The sequence below is a fragment of the Vigna unguiculata genome, chromosome 4 (assembly GCF_004118075.2).
Source record: "Vigna unguiculata cultivar IT97K-499-35 chromosome 4, ASM411807v1, whole genome shotgun sequence".
Classification (NCBI taxonomy): domain Eukaryota; kingdom Viridiplantae; phylum Streptophyta; class Magnoliopsida; order Fabales; family Fabaceae; genus Vigna; species Vigna unguiculata.
The window spans coordinates 11,050,232-11,070,521 of NC_040282.1; the positions used below are offsets into that span (position 1 = coordinate 11,050,232).

The 20,290-nt window shown below is 33.2% G+C and overlaps 2 protein-coding genes across 9 annotated transcripts; one reads left to right on the forward strand and one right to left on the reverse strand.

The window, feature by feature from the left end:
* Positions 1–623: 623 nt before the first annotated feature.
* On the forward strand, positions 624–4,606 carry LOC114181964 (ABSCISIC ACID-INSENSITIVE 5-like protein 2). Of its 6 annotated transcripts, XM_028068675.1 has the most exons (5): positions 624–751; positions 892–978; positions 1,197–2,074; positions 2,193–2,264; positions 4,347–4,606. In XM_028068675.1, exons 3-5 carry the CDS (start codon positions 1,418–1,420, stop codon positions 4,425–4,427), a joined length of 810 nt encoding a protein of 269 aa, XP_027924476.1. In that variant the 5' UTR covers positions 624–751; positions 892–978; positions 1,197–1,417; the 3' UTR covers positions 4,428–4,606. The 6 variants fall into 6 exon arrangements, with proteins under 6 accessions (XP_027924476.1, XP_027924473.1, XP_027924475.1 ...); XM_028068672.1 differs by having other exon boundaries at positions 892–2,074; XM_028068674.1 differs by lacking the exon at positions 892–978 and having other exon boundaries at positions 628–751; positions 1,007–2,074.
* LOC114181963 (L-2-hydroxyglutarate dehydrogenase, mitochondrial) lies at positions 3,849–10,211 on the reverse strand. Of its 3 annotated transcripts, none has more exons than XM_028068670.1 (7): positions 10,144–10,211; positions 9,547–9,944; positions 7,451–7,732; positions 6,866–7,302; positions 5,959–6,118; positions 4,296–5,023; positions 3,849–4,086 (listed from the first exon to the last, which is right to left on the reverse strand). In XM_028068670.1, the coding sequence occupies exons 2-6, from the start codon at positions 9,895–9,897 to the stop codon at positions 4,910–4,912; spliced, it is 1,344 nt and encodes a 447-aa protein (XP_027924471.1). In that variant the 5' UTR covers positions 9,898–9,944; positions 10,144–10,211; the 3' UTR covers positions 3,849–4,086; positions 4,296–4,909. The 3 variants fall into 3 exon arrangements, with proteins under 3 accessions (XP_027924471.1, XP_027924470.1, XP_027924469.1); XM_028068669.1 differs by having other exon boundaries at positions 9,547–10,019; XM_028068668.1 differs by lacking the exon at positions 10,144–10,211 and having other exon boundaries at positions 9,547–10,137.
* Positions 10,212–20,290: the final 10,079 nt, after the last annotated feature.

Sequence of the window (20,290 nt, forward strand, 5' to 3'; positions counted from 1 at the left end):
AACTAATAGGTTAAAATTTGGTTCCTTGCTGACCGAATTCTCAGATACAATAAAAAACCATGCTATGCTTATAAATATCAGGAACAGTATACTATATGTGTTAATAAAAAGTAGAACAGTGCTATTGGCGTAAAAAATTCTTGAGATTGAAGATACAATAAAATAAAATTTTAATTATATTAATTTTTAATTAGGTTAAACGAAAAAAAACATAGATTTTTAACTGTACTAAATTTTTTACATGATTTACATATAGTTAATGCATTAATAACGATTATGATTTTGTTTGATGATCATAATATCTTTACTATGTTACGATCTGAATTATAAATATTATTATGTGAGTAGAAAATACAACGTAATTTTTTTTCGAGAATTTTAAAATAAATAATATCATTTTATAAATATTAAAATCATTTTTTAATTTTAATCGAAAAAATTAAGTTATAAAAATAAATATTAAAAAAATGGTGTGATCGAATAGATTGAGTCATCACCTTTTACCCACTCATCTTTATCATTTAATTATTATATTTTGTATGAGTAAGAGGAATGAAAAAGACTGGTGAGAGAGAAAAAGGCTGTGCTTCTTCCATTTAACAATGATACTAATTACTATTGTTTTTAAAATATTTCTTCTACCTTGCTTGGTGTGCACTGGTGTTCCCACTCCCAATGAAAAATTTGAAATGCCATTTTTGTAGATTTTGAAGATTTCAAATTTGGTCCTCCAATATGTAAGACTGCACAAGTAGGTGAAATATTACTGAAAATATGGTGACCCTCTTAAGTTTTGGTTTTGTTCATAGCTTATAAAGTCAGAACTAGAACTATCTATTCTTCAATGCCACATTTTTTATTCACTAATGAGTTTATCTTTTTTATTTGAAGGAAGACAAGAAAACTCAATCACCCTTTTTCCTTGACAGTGTAATGAGCAATGTTGTTTCAGCAGGGAGTGTTAATTTTTTTATCACCGTAAGGGGTTTCATTTGTGATTTTGCAGGATCAAGTTTGGCCTTTTATTTCTTTAATGCGCAGTGGTGACGATGATGATGATGGAAATAACATGCATGATGATTAGTTGATGGCTTTTATCTTTTGCTCTCAAGTGCCATCCTATGTTGGTGTGCGGACCATTTATACCATTGATTCCCTTGAAATCTGATCTGGCTTGTCTTTTTCGTTTTCTTCAGGACCAATTTTCACCCACTACTTCACAATTGTCTTTGTGGGTGCTTGTTATGAAATCTTCATAGCTTAAAGAAACCGCCTTTTGGAATCAGAATTGGTTTTCTTTCTGGGTATTTTTCTGGGGGGAGGGGGAATAGAATACTAACCTGAGATTGAAATGCTTTCTGGGGAGCTTAGGAGATGCATGGTGTAGAATTGTAGGGTTGTGTTGGGGTTAAGAAAAATGGGATCTGAAGGTGGGGAAGTTCAAGAGGCAAACAATACTACCCCTTTGGTTAGGCAAGGATCCTTGTACAATCTGACCCTAGATGAGGTGCATACCCAGATTGGGGATTTGGGGAAGCCACTTGGGAGCATGAATCTTGATGAGTTGCTGAAGAGTGTGTGGAGTGCTGACATGCAGGATGGCCAAGCTGCTTCAGGTTTCTCTCTGAATCCTGAGGTGTCAAGGGATCTTAGCAGGAAAACTGTTGATGAGGTGTGGAGAGATATGCAACTGAAGAAGGATGAGAAAACCCAGAAAAGAAAGCCTACACTGGGTGAGATGACTCTGGAGGACTTTTTGGTGAAGGCTGGAGTGGTTTCTGATTCAAATGGAGCTTCCTCACAGCATGGTCATTGGATGCAATACCAGCATTGTTCAATGCAGCATCAGAACATGGTTGGGGGTTATGTGACTGGGCATGCCATTCAGCAGGCTTTTGTTCTTGATGCAGCATACTCTGAGCCAGCTTCTGTGATGGGAGCTTTATCTGATACACAAACTCCCTGTCGAAAAAGGCTTGCCTCTGGTGATGTGGTGGAGAAGACTGTGGAGAGGAGGCACAAGAGAATGATTAAAAATAGAGAATCTGCTGCTAGATCTCGGGCAAGAAGACAGGTTACATTGCATTTGTGTGTTTGTGAGTGTGTGTGTATGTGCGATGTTATTCTTTGAAATCTACTTTTCATTTTTTGTTTCTAATTTGATACAAGGTGTCATCTATGTTCATGCACAGGCATACACACAAGAACTGGAGATTAAAGTTAAGCAGTTAGAAGAGGAGAATGAAAGGCTTAGAAGACTGAATGTATGTTTGTAATTCTTACCTTTGCTTTGTCATTTTTTATCTTTTTCTTGTTTAATGAAATATTTGTTTGCCACATCTCTTCATGGCCTGCGGCCTGCCATCTTATCAGGAAACTGTATGGCTGAAATGCTTGTTGTAAAAGATTTCATCTGGCTAAAGCTTGTGGTTGTCTGATATCTTCTTGGATTAGGCAATTGATTTATGACAATGAAAAATGAGTTGCTGGTTTTTTCACCATATTAGTGTAATTTTAAACAAAAGTTATCCACATGGACAAATTTTAAGCACATAGGTAAATCGTTCTTTTCTTTAATTTGAACTAAAGTCGTGTAATGATGACTCAAACAATCGAAATTGTGTTACAATTTCAGTTCAAACTTAAGTCGTGTTATCGTTGCAGGATTTCAGTTTAAATTAAATTACACTGCAATTGTACCACCATACACGATTTCAGTTCACATTAAAAAAAAAAACAGAATGGAAGAAGTCTAGGACTAGCTAGTGCAATTTCACTTTAATAAATTTGAAATCGTATCATACTGACACGGCTTCTTTATAATAAAATCGAGTCATCTAAACATGATTTATCCATATACATTAATTTTTTAAAATTTGTCCATTTTCTGTAATTTGGTTTAAAATTGCACTAATATGGTGAAATATTGTATATTATATGATGAGGATGATGGAATAAATTGTAGTAATTAGTGGTGGACAAACCTGTTAAAAAGAAGGTAACATATGAATTATTCTTTTATTTAGAAAAGGAAAAAAAATAATGGGATTGGGTTCAAAACTAATACTAAGAATGTTCAAATTAGTTGAACTTCTAAGATAGACTGGTCTTTGTCGCTATTATGATTCTTTAATTGCATTTGGATCTAGATTTTCTCGTGTTTTACATCGAGAGAATGTTGACTAAAAAAGGTAAACTAGAAAAAGTTGTCAGGATAACGTGAAATTTTCTCTTTCCTTACAACCATAATGTATCCTAATAGAAGTTGGTTGACAATTAATAAGTTGCAGAAAACTCCATTGATTGGCCTAGTGAATATTTAGTTTGTTACTGTCTCTGTCTTTTATGATCATGGCTGACAAGCGAAGTCGTTTTGGAAAAGATAGAAAAGTATTTCGTGTTTGTACGTGCTTGTTTCTTGGACATATTAACTACATATGTGTGTTGCACTTTTGTTGAATGCTTAGTTCTAATCAAACATTGCACTGATTATGAAATTTTATGTTTGCCATTTTATTGAGACAGAGTGATTAGATTTTTATGTGTTAGAATCTCACTTGGTAGCATACACTTTCAAAGCTTTAATATTTGGAATGCATCATGATTCCAAATGTTGAAGTTGATAATGAACATTGGTTAAAACATCATTGAATTTGTGAGAGAACCTTCATATTATTGTCCATAGTTTTAGGTCTCTATTTTGGCTTCGACCCTTTTGTTTTTCTGTTTGTTTTTTAAACTATTCAGGCTATTGGGTTCAATTTCTTCTTTACAACTTCACAAAAAGGAACCTTAAGGGAAAACTTCAATGAAAAGGGAAGGCCCCAAAAATGTAAAACACAGGGAAGTAACTTCAACATTTTTTCCCTCAGTCTGAAGTGTTCTACAGTTTTAAACACAATGCACATATTATGGTTATACTTACAAGTTACATCTACAAGAGGTTTATCTTATTGAAAACTGAAAGTAGTTCAGGATAAATATCTATAACTTGTTATAATCTTAGAACCTTCTTCAGGATCTTAGAGCTTGAAGCAGGACACAACTCAACTTGCCTTTCCCTGATAACTTGAACATTTGGAATGGCTGTGTCATTACAATAGAATGATTAGATGAGTTTTTCAATTAACACTTGCATAAAAAAAAAATAGAAAAAGATTGAAATATATAGCTTGATTTGAATTCATGGAAAAACTTTAGTTCATTTCATCTTATTTTCTTCTTGAATAAGTACTCTTGAAAAGTTTATGAAGCCATTAAAGATTGTTTTAGACTGTTGTTTGTTCAGGATTTACCTGAGTGAGAAGTTTATTCAAACAGGGATGACTAATGATTCCTTGTTGCAGGAGATTGAGAAGGCATTGCCATCTGTGCCACCACCTGAGCCTAAGCAACAGCTTCGCAGAACTAGTTCAGCCATCTTTTGATATCTTCATTGCAATGAATTCTCAATTCTTTTTCATGCTATCACATCACATAGTTTTCATGTGGATTATACTGTTGACTCTTAACTCTTTGAGTTGGATAAAGTTGGGTGGCCATTTTTCTCCTGGTAGTTGGTTGTGATGCAATCAGTTTTCCTCAGCTTGTTCTATTCTACCAATGTTTCCTCTTACGTATATTTTGACAAGTTTGGCTTACAATTTAAGTTGCTCTATCAATGTACTTTAATTTGGGATCCATTTTCGGTAATTATGCAATTGTATAATCAAGGTGTACTCAGTTATAGCTTAAAACTGCAAGACTAAATGCCCTTTTGATAAAGTTTATTAGCTGGAATAATATTTTATTAAATTCTCATAAAATTGAGAATTACTAGCCATTATTTTTTCAAAGTAAGCTAAAGTATAACAACAATTTGGTTTTCAATGGTGTCAAGTATGTTCATGTTTCAAGCTTTATGCCTGAATCACCCCACAAATTTTGTGCAGATAAATTCTGCAATGGCCATGCTTGATGTTAGACCAGGTGACTCTATTCCGAAAAGATTGATAAGACCAGGTACTCCATGAATGTCCTCTCCCTGCACAAATTAAAAAACAGATGGAACAAAGAAGCCATTGTTTAATTAAAATGTCGAAACTGAAACTACTCTCTCCATTCACAGTGGAACCTTCGAAGATTGTTCATTCATTGAACACAATGATCATATGCAACTATATATAGTCCAAAAGATGAGCAAAATTTTCAAATTACAGAAATGTTATTGTTTTATTCCATCTTATTAGAAACATATTAGTAAAGTGAGTTTATCTAGACAGAATCTATTATGGACGTTATCTGAGTGACCTGAAATACTTTTCACGGAAACATGTGACATCCTTAATTAGCTTGTGCATTTACAGTCAATAATGTCACATTTTCATTCCCCTGATCGAAAGTCATCACTATAACATGTTGCCTCCTGCAACACTGCAATGCTAATTTATCCAAATCCATTCCTGTGAAGTTAACGTGAAGGAAAAAGATGGATCTAGAACACCAACCAATGCTTATTATCTATCTATTTGCAATAAAGATCAACAAACTAGTAGTTTCTAGCCGAAGCATATTTTACCATGTAATCAGAACCTTGTAGTTTACAAAACAAAAATCAGTAAGAGAAAAGTGCATGGTGTGATTGCAAGGTAATCATGGAAAGATAAACAAAATCTATGGCGTGCGTACTAGCCAATGACATAAAAAGATAAACAAATTATATGATGCATAAAACATAGTTGTAGAACACCAATGCCGATACTTTTCATTTATGATAAAAATGTAGCAAATGAAGTTTAGCATCTAAATATGTAACATATGGTGGCATATAGACCATTCAGTAAAAATAAGAGAACTGCTACATAAATATTATCCATGAAACACAGCACTGAATCTAACATCATGGACAATACTGCTTCTAATCAAGTATGCGAAATTGTCAGCATAAAGGTTGAGGAATAAGAGAGTGTGAGAAAAAACCTGTATAACAAAATCAGCAGGTAGCTGTGAGGGTCCTGAAAGTTTAGGTCTGATCCCTGAATATCCAGGTTCCAGGGAACCGTCCTTCAGATTTGGGTAGTACTTTCTTATCTCTGGATAAAATCGTTCAGCATGATTTGGATTCACCGAATAATCAAACCTAGGATTCATTGTTCTTTAGTCAGTTCTGTGAACTCAATACACATTTCTTTTATCAAAGGCATACATGGAAAACACACCATGAAAGAAAAGGGAGAATATGAACAAAAATTTTACAGCAGCAAATTCTTATTTACTATTAAGTTAGCTGTTTATATCTTTTGCTTAAGATCATATGCAGCTGTAAAATAGTTCCAGTGAGAGCAAAATTTATGTATATCGACTTAAAATTTAGGATTAATCTTAAGTATATAGAAAAAAATGAAAGGAGACAATACAATGGGGCATCCAAAAACTATACACATGATCTAGATACAGACACAAACCAGTAAATACAGAATAAATCCAAGCCGTAGTTCCATCAATAGGATCAGAATTAACAGATAATGCCTATTCTGAGTAGAGTGCAGAATCTACCTTCCCCATGCTAAGAAACTGTTAGAAACTAAAACATGATTTCATTATGCTTGCAACTAGCTCATGACCATGACTTGTTCGTTACTTCAAGCATGCAGTAGAGTGTTCAAGTACTTGGTACAATGTAATCGCAATAATGGTAGGGTGAAAAATGCTCCAGGTGAGCATGTTTATCAAAGTACTAATCAGAAATAATAATTATAGATTATGGAATTGAACTATTTCAGAAACAAACAGATGTTGCTATGGATCATACGAAGTAGGAAATAGAACATGCAACAGAAGCAGATACTAAAACATAAACAAAAACCATGCAAATGAAGGGAAATACTTATTCTGAAAGCTTGAGATATCATCAACACTGTCAATCCACTCAACATTTGGGCCAAACTTGACCTGACCATTCAAGTCTATAGTAACATGCACTCCAATGCCACCATCCTCTGGTATAGGATATATCAAATGTCTAAAAGGAGAGGCTTTAGTATTAGATAATGTAAAGTAGCAACCCCGGGCATAGTAAGAAGGAGGAACCACTCCACTTTTTAGGCCACTAAATCTTTTTGCAAGGGCAGGGGCACTTAGGCCAGTAGAGTTCACAATGAGTTTAGAACTTAGTAGTAGTTCTGGATGCAAAATAGATGTCCCTTTCCATTCTTTAAGACGCTCAGTTTCTGTCACATGAACACAAATATCATTTCCTTCTACATGGCCACCAATGACTGTTGAATTGTACGTGAAGGTTGCTCCATGATTTTCAGCTTCCCCCTGGACGAGCATGAGGATTCATATTCCTGTGAATATATCGTTCTAACTCAAAATAAAGGCAATGCGTAATTGTCAAAAACTGATTGTAAAATAGAAGATTCACAATGAATTTGTAAAATTGATTGTAAAAGAAGCTAGAAATGCATACCACTAAAGAAAGCATTAATGAATGAGAATCAACAATCCCAGTGACAGGTGATAGTATTGCTTTCATGCATTGCAATTCAGGCTCCATTTTCATGGCATCAACACCATCCACCATCTTCAAACCATCAACCCCATTTTGAATCCCACGATTTAAAATATCACATAACTTTGGAATCTCAGAAGATCGAGTAGCCACTATAAGCTTACCAATTTGTTTATGTGGAATATCATGCTTGGAGCAATACTCATACAACATTTCTCTTCCCCTTTTACAAAAAATTGCCTACAAAAAACAGACTGAATTATGGTCTACGCGAAAGGGGGAAAAACAGACTGAAAACGAGTCAGCAAACAAAAAATCACTAGTATATTACATGAATGTAATGATACGTTTTAGCATTATGTACATTTTTTTCATCAACAAAAAGGAATTAAATAAATAATACAGCACACTTGGAGTATCCTAACCCTTGTACAAAACTTGCAAAAACAAGTACATGCTAGTAGAGTATATTCAAAGATAGAACTCTAGATACAATACAAAAGCTCATAGTACAAATTACATCAAAACCCATCACATGAAGAAAGGGCTCATTATCAACTAAAAAATCAGGATACCCCTCAATTTGGACCAAAAAAACCACAACAAAGAAAAGAGAAAGATTAGTTATAAGGGTATGTGTGACCCTTAGATGTTATCCATAACTATAAAACAACTTTGAATTCCTACTTTTGATGTGTAAAGGTCAGCCCAAGTAGAGACTGGGTAAGTTCTTCACCAAGTTAGCCCCTTGCTAATATATTCTACAACTTTATCCATGAGTACCTTGCTTCAGTGTAAAAGTTCCTTACCTGCAAAACAAAGTAGAGGTTTTTCAAAAGCTAACCAAACCTAAGTTCCCATTTCACATCATCCTCCTCTAGCCAACTTTGTTACTACCCTACTGATCTTATACAGATAAGGGGACAAAGATACCATTCAGGGTATGAAAAGTATGCCTTTTTGAATTTATGCGCTAACCATGTCCAAGCTTTAATTTGTGCTAGACAAAATATTTCTTCTGCATCCCCAGTAGCATTCTTAAAGATAATTCTATTTTTCATATTACAAAGATCCCAAATGGTTGCTATCCACATACACTTCCAAAAGATATTACCTTTAGCACTAAGCTCTAAACTACTAAACTGTTGGAAGTGATTTGCTGCTTGACAATGTTGTACTAAACTTGTATTACACATTCCATATTGTAGTTGCCACCTTACAAGTAAAAAATAGATGACACACGGTTTCATCCATCTCAACACACATTACACATACATCGTTGCCTACTAGCACCCCTTATTATTCAAGTTTCTCCATTGGATTCCAAAATTTCTCCCCACAAACCCTTATATACTGTAGCCAACCCCCATTTCCACTTGGCTAGCCTAATGTCCTTAATACCCAACCCTCCTTGTTCCTTAGGTTTGCTTATATTCCATGCTCTCTTCCTACCTGTTGCCTTCCAACCCCATAGGAAGTCTCTTTGTGGCATTATATATATTATTTTCACTTTGTATGGCAAAAAGAATAGATATGAAGGCCTAAACCAAGGTAACCAACGCACTGCAAACAGTTCATTTTTTGTTAATAGAAGTGAGGTTAGAATATAAATCGTGTTTGCCGCTACTACCTTATAACATCAACTTTATTCAGTAAAACTAGAGCATAATGATTCATCATATGATTTTACTTTAACCCAAGTATCGAAATGTTTAATTAATGCATTCAATAGAAGTTCAAATGCAGAAATGTCATCTCTTAATCCATTGCCTCCCAATTGATCAACTCAAATGATCAAGCCTTGTAGGTCAATGAATGACTCCATCATTTGAGTCTCCAATACCCAATATTCTCTTTTCACCAACTAACACATAACACAAAGATTTCAGTCCCTCCGTCAAGATTTCTGGGGTTAGTGTGGCCACAATAAAAACATATATCGACCGTATTTGTCAGCAATTTTAACGAAATCGAACCACAGCAAAGCAAAAAATGGCAGCTATATTTTGTGGGTATATAAAAATGACAACTTTGATTACAAGGGAGATACCCACCTTGAAAGAATTTGCAGGGTAATAGATTCCAGCATGAATAACTTCACTGCTTCGGGAACTGGTCCCGGTTCCAAAGGTGGGGGCTGATTCTACGACCAACACTTCCCTGCCCTTAAGTGCTAGGGCTCTTGCCACTGCTATGCCAACAACTCCAGCCCCTATCACTACGCACTCCACTCTCTCCTTTGGAACACTGTACGAGGTTGACCTGTTGTCATTACTTTGGGGCTTGCTGCTCATGCTTCTCACCCAATTGCCAAATAAGTGTTTCTTCCATTTCATATGGACATCACCATTTCTTCTTGATGCTGATATGCATCCTTCAAACCTTTGAACTGTTTGTTTCAGCATTTTTCCAGCTTAGGCTGTTTCAATTCTCACCTTGTTTCTTTGTTTGTCTGGTTGCAAAGAGAGAAAGATAAGAACAAGACGAAATCATGGGCTAATTCACCATTAACAAAGGTACTTTCTTCCTGCAGCTCAGAAACAATTTTGAAAGTGTGATATACGTAATTTCGTTCAAATGATGAAAGAATATTTCTGAGATTTTAAAAATTGTTGGAGGTGTAGAGGAAATCCAAAAAGAAAGCACCTTACCAAAGTAGATTTTGGAAAGAGTATCATCGAGAAAGGATCCGTGTTTAAAGATTGTATGTATTATGTATAATCATTATAAGAAAATTGTATAGTAAATATTATACACAGGTATTTGATAAGATAATAAGATGAAATAAATTACTATTTCTTTGCCTTCAAATTTTAAGATAAATAAATAATATTTTTTTATTAATATTATATTATTTTAGAGGTTTTACTGACTAATGATGTTATAACACTGTTTGAGACCAAGAAATTTCATTATTAGAGGAATATTATTAAATTTCAATATGTAAATTTAATTTAGATTTGTCTTATTTTTCTAAAATCAATATGTTGACTCACATATGGAAAATAAAAAACTATTTTATTGATATTAATCATGCTAAAAAAACATAATAATGGAGAATTATGTTTTAATTACTTTTTAAAACTTTTTGTAAATATCATTTATTGAAAAATACTTAAACAATAATTTTAGGGTTAAGTATGTTTTTAGTCCCTGAACTTTGACCTAAAATTGGAATTTGTCCCTATTTAAAATTTCAATAAATTTTGGTCTCTAAACTTTAAAAATGAATTAATATAATCCTTTTAACACAATTACGTTAACTTTTGTTGAAGTGTCGAGCATATTTCTCAGTAGATATTGAACCAAGAATGTGTCAAACAGTGTAAAAAACTTTAATACTAATATGAAAAGTGTTCGACACGTCAAAAAAAGTTAACATAATTGGGTCAAAAAGACTATATTCATTTATTTTTAAAGTTTAGGGACCAAAATGTATCGAAGTTTCAAACAGGGACGAAATCCAATTTTGAGTCAAAGTTTGAGGACTAAAAACATACTTAACCCATAATTTTATATGATGAACAATTCTTTAATGACTTTCTATCTTATATTTTCTTTTTTTTTATGGTGGATTTTTAACTTAACTTATTTTCTTGTATAGAACATTTTAAAAACTTATTATTAGAATAATTATTCTTCTTAATTTAATGTAGATAATAATAATGATATACAATATATTTTTATATTAATTCATCTAATGATGTTTATTATGTCTAGTTTTCAATCAACAATTTAAGTCTCATTAAACTAATAAATATTTTGAGTATTGTTTGACCTCATAATCGCCTTTAGTTAATATCTTGAGTATTGTATAGGTATTAACTTCTTTTGACTAATCTCTTTAAATATTGGTTTAATTAATCGTAAGGTACCCAGTTTGGTACTAGTATGTCAAATTGGTACCCGCTTTTAAAAAAGTGTCAATTGCATCCTAACTTTTGAAAATTGCTTCAATTAGGTCCCTTTCTGACAAAGTTGACTAACATCGTTAGTCAACGTGCCACGTGTCAATCTGTGGTTTTTTTGATTTTTTTTTTAAAAAAAATTAATTTTTTTTAATTTTAAAATTTTTAAAATTTTTTTTTTAAAAAAAATTAAAAATGCCACATGTCAAGTCCCTGTGTGTGACACGTGGCATTGTCAGTGTCACGTGCCATTGTAATGCCACATGTCAGTGTCACTATTAGATGTCATTGTGTTGATTTCGATTTAGTCCCCACATATGTCTTTTTGTTTCAATTTAGTACCTAAGTATGTGTATCTGATTCAATTTTGTCCCAATTTTTTTTTAATAATTAAAATATTTTTGTAATCCATTTTTTATAAGATTAAAAATAATTAAGTATAAATATTTTTACAAAATTAAGTACTAATATTTATAATATTTCTCTCAATTTCAGACCAAATTTATTATTTATATGAATGTTATGCTATTTTTTTTTATTAAAAATGACTTAATAAAATGACTTTTATCACTAAATTTTAATATAAATATCAAATACTTAATTTTTTTAAAACTTTTATACTTAATTACTTTTAATTTTATTAAAAAATATTTTAATTATTAAAAATTATTAGGTCAAAATTGAATCAAATACGCATAAGTAGGTACTAAATTGAAACGAAAAAACATAAATGGGGACTAAATCGAAATCATCACAATGGCATCTGATAGTGACACTGACACGTGGCATTACAATGCCACGTGGCACTGACAATGCCACGTGTCACACACAGGGACTTGACACGTGGTATTTTTATTTTTTTTTAAAAAAAATTTTAAAAAAAATTAAAAAATTAAAAAAAAATTAAATTTTTTTTTAAAAAAATCAAAAAAACCACAGATTGACACGTGGCACGTTGACTAACGGCGTTAGTCAACTCTGTTTGAAAGGGACCTAATTGAAGCAATTTTCAAAAGTTGGGATGCAATTGACACTTTTTTAAAAGCGGGTACCAATTTGACACACTAGTACCAAACTGGGTACCTTACGATTAATTAAACCTTAAATATTCTTTCCATAACAAGTCTTTCCCACTTTAGTCCATGTAACATGAAACCCTTTTCATGTTGTAGTTAAGGCTTCCTTTTGATCCTTATATTGAAGATGAAATTCATTCACTGTGAAGATTCCAAAAAGCTCGTCCTATGCGAGCATATTGAGATAACATGCCTTAGTGATGGTTGTTGTCTTGGGATCCAAAACCTTCAACATGTTGTTAAGCAACTTTAGGTTAATGTTCGGAAAAACATATCTTCAATTAAGAACATTACTGTCTTTATCCAGGAACACAAGAATATAACGTGTAAACCTCGAAGTCGAAGAAAAACCACGACCGCCAAAGAATAATATTATGTGAAAATTTGTACAATACATAAACTACCCTCTCATGCCCTTTGACCCCAAGTACACACATACTCTCCAAAGCAAGAATTAAACCCAAATCTCACAACACTTTAGTACAAGAGTATAAGAAAAGTCAAATACAAACTTAAAGTGTTTAACTAGGACAAGGAACACCATGAACTTAGAGCTCATTATATAACCACTAACATCCACTCCCTAACTTATCCTAGACGATGTGAGACTTTTCAAGACATTATTTTCATCAGCCCAACATTCTCCACCCTAATTAAAATAAACACATCTTCATTGCCTATACCAGCAATCATACTCCATCATAAAGAGTATCACTTGGAATCCAATCGTTTCGAGAATTTTTACTTAAAATCAAACCATCCTAATAATTTCCACTTGGAATCAAACCATCCCAAGAATTTTTACTTGAAATCAAACCATCCAATAATTTTCACTTGGAATCAAACCATCCTAAGAATTTTCATGTACCCTGCATCAATGTTAACCTATACTTGTATATAATCACCACTCAGCTTGTAACATCTCGTCCAGATATTACGAATTTAAATAAAATAAACTAGAAATAATATTAAACATTATTTATTATAATTCGATTTTCCAAAAATGCGGGAAATTTAAAACTTTATTTCATCGTAAAATAATCTTAAATCGATGCTTATAAAATCCAAATAAAATATTTTACAATTTATTCAAAACACAATAAAAACTTTGGTAAACTTTTCTCCCAAACTAGCCACGCTTTGGCTCTATGCCTCACCAGATCCACCTACAACATCATCTGCTCATGTGTAACGCAATACACGATCATCGCCAAACACAAGCAGATAGGGTGAGCTACAATATAAAACACACATATATAATTCAAATATATAAGCACATCCACACATCAAAGGATTTCTATCCTTTGATTTAATACCACATGGCCACCACCATGTCATCCATGATCTATATCTTTAGGTGAATACCTCAAGATGTCTTACTGCCCCATCTACAAGCCACAACTTGTAGAACACATGTGGAAAACCTGCTACGGACCATACTTTGTAACACCAGGTGGAGTTCCCAATACGAACATAGTTTGTAACGTCCCAAGACTACCAAACTCGTCAGCCACAACTCGCATACTCACACCGGTAACACTCGCCAACCCGAGCCACAACTCAAGAGTTCCTCGTGTTCATCCGCCATCCCGAGCCATAACTCAAGAGATGTCATTCTGAGCCACAACTTAAGGAATGCCACGTGTTTAACCTTATCCCGAGCCACAACCCAAGGGATACGTTTCGAGCCACAACTCAAGGAACATCCAGCAATCCGACCTTTAAGTATCACCAAAATCTTGTAGATCACGCACATCAAAAGCAAACAGTCACTCTACCTCTGCATTATCGCTTGGCGTTGCTCTTGAGCCGCCAAGCGAAATACGCTTCCAGACCGCCTAGCGGTGGACATGTGCCGCTAGGCGCCAAGCGCCTTTGTTGCCACTATCTGCAAGTATCTCCTGGCGGGACGAACCTCACCGCCAGGCGCCATGCGTTCCAGGTTTCCTCTGATTTTGTAACTATTGCCTATCGATCATACCCTACCGCTAGGCGCTACACCAATACTCACGCAATACTAGTTTTTAAGCACACTAAACAAATTGCATCCCCCAAATTTGGGCATCCAAACTCACAGTAATATCTACCAAGTTAATTGCCTCAATTCTCAAGGGTTTAGCTTCCCTCCAATTGTCCTATTCCTTTTTAGATTCACCAATTCCAGGATCTCAATAGGATAGTATTCCAAGATGTTCCAACTCTCATTATTAATAGCAATGTTCTCAATTAAGTTGCAAGTCTTAGTAGTTTACTCAACTGCAATCAATACTCCCAAATAACTTTCCTATCATTTTAGTGATATCACTAATCCTTAGCATCAAAATTTACTCCCACTTTCAATTGGTTACTTACAAAAGAGTCTCCAAAATTTCCATCTTATTCTGTCACAGACACATGTCTAACCAAAGTGTCATTAACTTAACCCGCAATGTCTACATCATAATAATTCTTCCAACTTACACATAAACCTCAATTTAATACTATCTAAAGGATATGCATAATAATTCTTCCCCACTTCCATTTCCTTCATAATCAAGTTCTCAAATCGACCAAAAACACCATGTCTTCACAGCCACGCAGATCCCGTTATTTTTGCGCTGGCGCCTGGCAGCCCAACTCGTACTACCATGCGGTGCATGCCATTCTAGAAATTCCAAAATTTCCAGCACCTACAAAGCCCCTCCCAAAGGTTCCCCAATGCATTTCCCTGCCTATCTTCGTCGTTCCGCAAGTGATCATAATAACATTGGTACCATTATTCAACTTAAAATATATCCAGCAACAATTGCAACACCAATCAACAACAATTATACTCAATTCATCAAAAACCCTCAATCTTCCAACCCTAAAAGATGTTCATGGCATTTTCATCAAATTAACTTCCAATCTCAACCAAATTCAATAATATATGACGTCCGATAATCACTCAACATATATAGCTCCTAGGTTTCTCAATCAGAATCAACCTAGACAACCCAAAACACCAAAATCAAGTCAATTTGACTCGCGTCGCCTGACGAGTGTTCATCAGCGTTATGCCGTTCATTCAAAAACCCAGAAACTAGGTGAAAAGGGATGTGTCGCCTGGCGGCACGTTGCTTGCTGCTAGGTGGTTCCTCGCAGCCAGGCGATTCCTCGAAAGAACCTAGAAATGCAGTGAAATTCGTATGAGTCGCCTGGCGGGGGCCGTATGAAGGCCTGCCAGGCGCTTTCTGGAAATTTTCCAGAAACATGTCATTATGCCGTTTAGGCTGAAAAACATCCAATTTTTACATACAACATGCAAGCATAGCACCTGGATTCCTTGCTCCAAAAGTGCGCAAATCTTCATGTTTCATGATAATTTCTATAATTCTATTAGGATTATATTATCACTCATCATGATCCAACATATTATTAAACTAATAATCAATTAAATAACACATAACACATAAATGGCATACATAGGACTTGAACCCAAGTTCTCAAGTCCACTCACATAATCAAGTACTCTTAACCATTTGAACTAGTACTTTTCCATGTCACAACAATCAAAATTTAATTCCATAAAGGCTCCCACTACCCGCATTTATTTATTATTTATTTAATTAATTAAATTTCGCGGATCTTACACACCTTGCATAAATATTAGCCAATGTCCGTGCATAAATATCATACACCCTACATCAATGCTAACCAATGCCCATGCATAATCCTTATGCATCTTGCATCAATATTTGCCAATGCTCATGTATAAAATTAACGTTAGAAAAATTCATCCTAACACTCACAATCTTCTCAACTAGATGTCACCACGTGTCACGATCCTCTACTTTTAAATTTGACCAATCAGTAGATGTCAATGCCACAATCCTTCACTCGCAGATTTGACCAACCAAGAATTGTCACGTCATCATATCTTCCTCAAACATATATGAAAAACACAACCAACGGACATTAAAACAGTTTTGTTCATGTCCACTGCAAAGCATCACCAAAACTGCAAGCGCACTCCATGCAAGCTTAGATCCACAAGTGAGTCACACGAGCACCAACAACGACCTCCTCCGCAGATTTAGGAGCATCTCACCACACGTGAACTATATTATAGATTAATGCGACTCACAATCCTTGCACCTCCACGAACCCAGTTGTAGGTTTACTACATCAACACGACGGAGACAATGATCCTTGCCTCAAATTTCTCATTGCAATTTCAACAAAAAATGATGATTCTCTAACAATAAGGAATTAATCTTTTCTGATATGGAAGATCAAACTAAGTTGCAACCACAGAGCATACTAAGAAAAAATTCTACCAAACCATAACTCTAATACACTTGTTGGGAAAAATGCATATTCAATTAAGAACATTACCGTCTTTGCCCCCAAGAATCACCTTATTAATAGAGAAATAAACGTAAGTACACCCAGACTCTCGAAAGCAAGAATTAAACCCAAATCTCACAATACTCTACTACAAGAGTATAAGAAAAGTAAAAAACAAGCTTAAAATGTATTTGACTAGGGTAAGGAACACCATGGACTTAGAGCTTATTATATAGTCATTAACACCCACTCCCTAACTTGTATTAGGCGATGTGAGACTTTTCAAGACGTATTATTTTCATCAACCCAACATTAAACATCTTTAGGTTAACTTGGTCTCCAAAACCTTCATCATGTGCCACTAGTAACGAACAAACCCACCTCCCACCAACCTGATGGCCCATCAACATTTGATGACAAAAGAGGGGGAGGGGACGGGGGGAGTGATTTTGAATTCATGTATAAGAAACTTTTTCAAAATTACTAGCATTTTCATAATGTACATTCGTCTTACAAATCATCTTATGTTCATCCTAATATTTTCTTATACTTTAACATTTGCTAGAATAACGTCAAAATGATGCATTCTTCTTATCAATATACCTATTGTGGCTAATCTAAAACTTATAGTATTTCTCACCATAAAAAGGAGGAAATTGTTAATACTCAAATGGTTGAATACTTGTCTAGAATCGCTAGACTATCTCTAAGTGGAGCTTTGACGTTAAATATACAAACAAGTAATTAAATAAACTTTTGTTTTCTCTACGAATCTCCTGATATATGTTCTATGTCAGAACTTTCTAATGGTTCACACAATGAGTTAGACGATTTATCAATCCATTACACTTAATGATAAACAAATCATATGGTTATGTCACAATCACAAATGAATTTTAAACGTAAATAAGATATATTTTGTAAGATTCAAGTTGTTTGATATTAACGTGAAAATCATAATAAGAATTGAGTGCAGTAACTTTATTAATAATATGTGATTTCAGCAACATTCAAAAAACATTTTTTAAGGAATCAACTATTACACTACCACGTGTCATGATTGTAAGCTGCCACGTGGCACACGTGGCAGTTTTTAAATTTTTTGAAAAAAAAAATTAAAAAAAAAAATAAAAAAAAAAAAAATTTCATGGCTTGACACGTGTCCTGTACGGACACGATGTTAATTCCAACTTAACGGAGATGACCAAATTGAATCTCTTTAGAAAATTGGGTACCAAATTGAACATTCCTAAAGTTCGGGTACCAAATTGAACTTTCCGAAAAAGTTTGGGTACCAAATGTGTATTTATACCAATTATAAAACACACATGTCTAAATAGGGATGACAATGGGAAGGGCGGGGATGGGTTTTGCTATCCCATACCCATCCCCGCAGAAAAAATTCATCCTCATCCCCATACCAAAATCCAATCGGTATCGAACTTTTGTCCCATCTTCATCCCCATCGGGTAACAGATATAATCTCGTACCCATACTCATACCCGTTTTCTTATACTTCAATATTAATTTTAATTAATTTTTATAAAACAATAAAAAATTACGTAAAAGAAAACATAATATTATCAAATATTCAATATTAGGAGGATGATGGTTTGTTCGATATCAAATACTTTAAAATAAATTATAATTGTTTACATTTTAGATTAGAATACCAAATAAAATTTTATGAGAACTAAAATATTTATTAAATTTGCAAATATTAATGAAACCTAGTTGATAAAATTTATTTTTTTTAAAAAGAATATAAAAGGAAAACAAATATTCAAATTAAAATACATTTTAAATCTTTGTTTACTTCAATTTTTAAAATTCTAATAAATTTCTTTTTTATACACTAATAAGTTATAATACATCACTTGATCAAAATGATGCAAATAACAAATAATAAACACAATAATAAAATTTTGACATAGATCTTGTATCTTTTGAACTCCAATATATGTTGGATGGTGATAAAAAAATATTCATGACAATTACATTAAATTTTTATTTTAATAAATAAAATTTATTTATTTATAGTGAAAAAAATTACAGTATGATTGATAATAAGTTAGAAAATAAAAAAATAATTAGATAAAATATATCGAAATAGTATTCTACATTATGAAAATAAACAACAAATAAAAATATAAAAAAATTAATAAATGTGTGTCTTAAAAACAATTTGAGAGACTAGTGAAAGAAATCGCACAAAGAAAAACAAATGTATAATTAAAGATATGATAAGATGAAAAATACCTTAGAGATCTAAGAAAGTTTTTCAAATATTAATATATATACTCAATGGTTGAGAAATAACAAAAATTGTTTTAGCGAAATAAAAGAGTTCTTCAAATGAAACAAAAATAAATAATAGTAACTAAATAATTTTTTTTATTACTAGTAAATGAAACGTTTATGCTATTAAACGATTAAATTGAGAGTATTAAACATTCTCATGTTAAAGGAAAATATGTAATAAATAAAAATATTAAAAATAATAGAAATACTCAAATGTGAGACATAATTTTTTTTTAATTGGCATACATCATTTTAACATAATTATGATAAGATGAAAAATATATTCGAGATGTGAATGAATTTCATGATAAACCAAATAATTAATTAGAAGAAATAAAAAATAGAGTATATATATATATATATATTGTTACTTAATTAATTAATATTTTAATAATTTAAATAGAAAAGGAGATGTGGCGGGGACAGATATTATGGCGGGGATATATACCCATCCCCATACCCAATTGAAAAAGTCGGGGATTCTCCATACCCATACCCATACCCAGTCAATGCGGGGATTCCCCGTCCGTCAAAACGGGGACGAGTTCGAACAATACCCACGGGAACAAGTTTATTTGCCATCTCTATGTCCAAATAGAATCAATGAAAATATTTTGTCCATTATTCTTCCATGTTTCTATATTTATAAATGCTCAATGAAGAAGCTCAACCTTCTTGTTCTATACAAGGACACCATGCAAGAAACTTATAATCAAGGAATATCTAAGAGAAAAGTCAAATGTTATGTTACCAAGAGTGAAAAGATAGTATCTTCGAAGATTGCAAAACATCATTCATCTCTTTTAAAGCTAATATAATGGACAAGCTTTTTAAACTATCATCACAATGAGAAATCCAACGCTTACAAGTTTACAATTCTTTTTCTTAAGCTTATGTAATATTTTCTTTAGTGGGAGAGCGTGAAGCTTTTGTATTTTTCAATTTGTGAAGTTATCCACTTATGAAAAAATCTTTGTTTCAATTTGAGAGTTAATCTTCCCTTAATCTATATTATCTGGATTGTAGTCATGAGTGACAACTAAAAATATTAGAGTTCTCAATTTCGGTGGGATATTGAAATGGATAACTAAAAATGGTTTATGTACTTTTCATGTAATCAAAACTTTAATTAATGAAACATCTTAAATGTGACTTGAGAGAAAATTAGATGTAGCACAAGAATTGTCGGTGAAACAATATAAATC

What these genes read in the sequence shown, in the direction of transcription:
- LOC114181964 (XM_028068672.1), top strand. Translation starts at nt 1,418, where the DNA reads ATGGGATCTGAAGGTGGGGAAGTTCAAGAGGCAAACAATACTACCCCT. An exon ending in GATCTCGGGCAAGAAGACAG is followed by an intron (nt 2,075 to 2,192) that starts GTTACATTGCAT and finishes GTTCATGCACAG; the next exon opens with GCATACACACAAGAACTGGA. An exon ending in AAAGGCTTAGAAGACTGAAT is followed by an intron (nt 2,265 to 4,346) that starts GTATGTTTGTAA and finishes TCCTTGTTGCAG; the next exon opens with GAGATTGAGAAGGCATTGCC.
- LOC114181963 (XM_028068670.1), bottom strand. Translation starts at nt 9,897, where the DNA reads ATGCTGAAACAAACAGTTCAAAGGTTTGAAGGATGCATATCAGCATCA. An exon ending in ATCTCAAGCTTTCAGAATAA is followed by an intron (nt 6,119 to 6,865) that starts GTATTTCCCTTC and finishes AATGAATCCTAG; the next exon opens with GTTTGATTATTCGGTGAATC. An exon ending in CTGCTGATTTTGTTATACAG is followed by an intron (nt 5,024 to 5,958) that starts GTTTTTTCTCAC and finishes TAATTTGTGCAG; the next exon opens with GGAGAGGACATTCATGGAGT.